The following is a 3,828-nucleotide window of genomic DNA, read 5'->3' as shown; positions in this document are numbered from 1 at the left end:
TGACAAAGCAAAGTAGTAGGCGGTTGCTCTGCTCCTCTCTCTGTTTGCTCGTCCAGCTGTTGTGTCCTCCATCTTGTTTTGTCACTGTAGAGGACAGAGGAACACTACTCAGTGTGTATAGTCCCAAATATCACCCTATTCCCTACATAGTGCACTACTTTAGACCAGAGCCCTATTCCCTATATAGTGCACTACTTTAGACCAGAGCCCTATTCCCTATATAGTGCACTACTTTAGACCAGAGCCCTATTCCCTATATAGTGCACTACTTTAGACCAGAGCCCTATTCCCTATATAGTGCACTACTTTAGACCAGAGCCATATTCCCTATATAGTACACTACTTTAGACCAGAGCCCTGTGGGGGCTAATAGTGTGCCATTTGAGACTTAGCCTATCACTGTGGAGAACAGAGTGGGAATACAGTCAGACCAATAGTCAGCTCTCCATCCCTCCCTCCCAACTGGCTGTCCACTCATAGCTTCCCCCAGGTGTGAACACACACCACTCAGCTCACACCTCCCACTTACGCTGCAGACACAAACACACACACACACTCACTGAATAGACACAAACACACACACACGCACACACACACACCAGCTCAGAGATGTTATCAGTGTGTCCCTGAGGCGAGGGCAGTGTGTCTACTGATCACAAACCTCCCAGTTGGCCATGTGTCTGAAATGACTACTCCTTAAAACATAACCCGAGCAGGGCTAAGGGGCATACCTTCTCCCCCCTGATCCCTTTTTCCTCTCCTCCCCCCTGGTTCCTCTTTGCCTCTTCTCTCCTTCCTGGCTTGATCCCCTTTCTCCTATACCCGCCCATTCACTCCCCTCCTCTCCCCTCTTCCTGTCCTCTCCTTTCTGACTGGTCCTGACCCCTCTCCCTGTCCTCTCCTCTCTGACTGGTCCTGACCCCTCTCCCTGTCCTCTCCTCTCTGACTGGTTCTGACCCCTCTCCCTGTCCTCTCCTCTCTGACTGGTCCTGACCCCTCTCCCTGTCTTCTCCTCTCTGACTGGTCCTGACCCCTCTCCCTGTCTTCTCCTCTCTGACTGGTCCTGACCCTCTCCCTGTCCTCTCCTCTCTGACTGGTCCTGACCCCTCTCCCTGTACTCTCCTCTCTGACTGGTCCTGACCCCTCTCCTCTCTGACTGGTCCTGACCCCTCTCCCTGTCCTCTCCTGACTGGTCCTGACCCCTCTCCCTGTCCTCTCCTCTCTGACTGGTCCTGACCCCTCTCCCTCTCCTCTCTGACTGGTCCTGACCCCTCTCCCTGTCCTCTCCTCTCTGACTGGTCCTGACCCCTCTCCCTGTCCTCTCCTCTCTGACTGGTACTGACCCCTCTCCCTGTCCTCTCTGACTGGTCCTGACCCCTCTCCCTCTCCTCTCTGACTGGTCCTGACCCCTCTCCCTCTCCTCTCTGACTGGTCCTGACCCCTCTCCCTCTCCTCTCTGACTGGTCCTGACCCCTCTCCCTGTCCTCTCCTCTCTGACTGGTCCTGACCCCTCTCCCTGTCCTCTCCTCTCTGACTGGTCCTGACCCCTCTCCCTGTCCTCTATCTGTATTTTCTTTCTAGTGGCAGATGAAAGCAGCACGTAATCCCTAGAAAGGCCACAAGTCAGTGAGTATTGCAGCTACCACTAGAATGTAGAAGACTTGCTAACACACACACACGGAGGCCTTCTGGAAGGAGCCAGAAGGCCCTGGGGGCCAAAAACTTGGTTCACTAATGGATGGGGCCCGGGCCGGCCCTTAAGGCCAGTGGGCTGGACCCTACATGATGGCTGACTAACTCAGAGTAGTCTCATACAGTAGTGTAGTGTTTACTGTATAGTTTGTGTACATAGTTTTGGTCATTGGTCTGTGTTCTTGTCTATGGAGGAGGTTGCAGAGCTAATTTGTCAGCAGTCTGATGGCTTGGGGATAGAAGCTGTTCAGTGGTCTGATGGCTTGGGGATAGAAGCTGTTCAGTGGTCTGATGGCTTGGGGTAGAAGCTGTTCAGCAGTCTGGGGGCTTGGGGATAGAAGCTGTTCAGTGGTCTGATGGCTTGGGGTAGAAGCTGTTCAGCAGTCTGGTGTCTTGGGGATAGAAGCTGTTCAGTGGTCTAATAGCTTGGGGGTAGAAGCTGTTCAGCAGTCTGGTGTCTTGGGGATAGAAGCTGTTCAGCAGTCTGGTGCCTTGGGGGTAGAAGCTGTTCAGCAGTCTGATGGCTTGGGGGTAGAAGCTGTTCAGTGGTCTAATAGCTTGGGGGTAGAAGCTGTTCAGCAGTCTGGTGTCTTGGGGATAGAAGCTGTTCAGCAGTCTGGTGCCTTGGGGGTAGAAGCTGTTCAGCAGTCTGATGGCTTGGGGTAGAAGCTGTTCAGCAGTCTGATGGCTTGGGGTAAAAGCTGTTCAGCAGTCTGATGGCTTGGGGGTAGAAGCTGTTCAGCAGTCTGGTGGCTTGGGGATAGAAGCTGTTCAGCAGTCTAATGGCTTGGGGGTAGAAGCTGTTCAGCAGTCTGATGGCTTGGGGGTAGAAGCTGTTCAGCAGTCTGATGGCTTGGGGTAGAAGCTGTTCACCAGTCTGGTGGCTTGGGGATAGAAGCTGTATAGCAGTCTGATGGCTTGGGGGTAGAAGCTGTTCACCAGTCTAATGGCTTGGGGTAGAAGCTGTTCAGCAGTCTAATGGCTTGGGGGTAGAAGCTGTTCAGCAGTCTGGTGGCTTGGGGGTAGAAGCTGTTCAGCAGTCTGGTGGCTTGGGGATAGAAGCTGTTCACCAGTCTGATGACTTGGGGATAGAAGCTGTTCACCAGTCTGATGACTTGGGGATAGAAACTGTTCAGCAGTCTGATGGCTTGGGGATAGAAGCTGTTCAGCAGTCTGATGGCTTGGGGATAGAAGCTGTTAAGGAGCCTTTTGTACCTAGACTTGGTACTCTGGTACCACTTGCCGTGTGGTAGGTGAGAGAGCAGTCTATGATTTGGGTGACTGGAGTCTTTGACAATTTTTGTGGCCTTCATCTGACACCACCTATTATATAGATCCTGGATGGCAGGAATCTTGACCCCAGTGATGTACTGGGCCGTACGCCTACCCTCTGTAGAACGTACGGGGGATTGGGGCAGGGGGATTGGGACTGGGGATTGGGACGGGGGATTGGGACGGGGGATTGGGGCGGGGGATTGGGGCGTGGATTGGGACGGGGGATTGGGACGGGGGATTGGGGCGGGGGATTGGGACGGGGGATTGGGGCGGGGGATTGGGACGGGGGATTGGGACGGGGATTGGGACGGGGGATTGGGACGGGGATTGGGGCGGGGGATTGGGACGGGGATTGGGGCGGGGATTGGGACGGGGATTGGGCCGTGGGATTGGGGCGTGGGATTGGGGCGTGGATTGGGGGCGGGGGATTGGGGCGGGGGATTGGGACGGGGGATTGGGGCGGGGATTGGGACGGGGATTGGGGCGGGGATTGGGACGGGGGATTGGGACGGGGATTGGGGCGGGGGATTGGGACGGGGGATTGGGGCGGGGGATTGGGGCGGGGGATTGAGACGGGGATTGGGGCGGGGATTGGGACGGGGGATTTTTTATTTATTTTTTCACCTTTATTTAACCAGGTAGGCAAGTTGAGAACAAGTTCTCATTTATAACTGCGACCTGGCCAAGATAAAGCAAAGCAGTTCGACACATACAACGACACAGAGTTACACATGGAGTAAAACAAACATACAGTCAATAATACACTATAAACAAGTCTATATACGATGTGAGCAAATGAGGTGAGATAAGGGAGGTAAAGGCAAAAAAAGGCCATGGTGGCAAAGTAAATACAATATAGCA

The 3,828-nt window shown here is 54.0% G+C and overlaps 1 protein-coding gene across 1 annotated transcript; it reads left to right on the top strand.

Moving 5' to 3' along the window:
• Nucleotides 1-3,033: 3,033 nt before the first annotated feature.
• Nucleotides 3,034-3,526, top strand: LOC135537098 (uncharacterized; the record flags this gene model as incomplete). The annotated part of the gene is made up of 1 exon (XM_064963299.1): nucleotides 3,034-3,526. A coding segment is annotated over exon 1 (493 nt), but the record flags the coding sequence as incomplete, so codon positions are not given.
• Between the last annotated feature and the right edge of the window lie 302 nt (nucleotides 3,527-3,828).

The sequence above is a fragment of the Oncorhynchus masou genome, unplaced genomic scaffold, assembly GCF_036934945.1.
Source record: "Oncorhynchus masou masou isolate Uvic2021 unplaced genomic scaffold, UVic_Omas_1.1 unplaced_scaffold_7100, whole genome shotgun sequence".
NCBI classification, from domain to species: Eukaryota; Metazoa; Chordata; class Actinopteri; order Salmoniformes; family Salmonidae; genus Oncorhynchus; species Oncorhynchus masou.
This window is presented reverse-complemented; position numbering and strand designations above follow the sequence as displayed.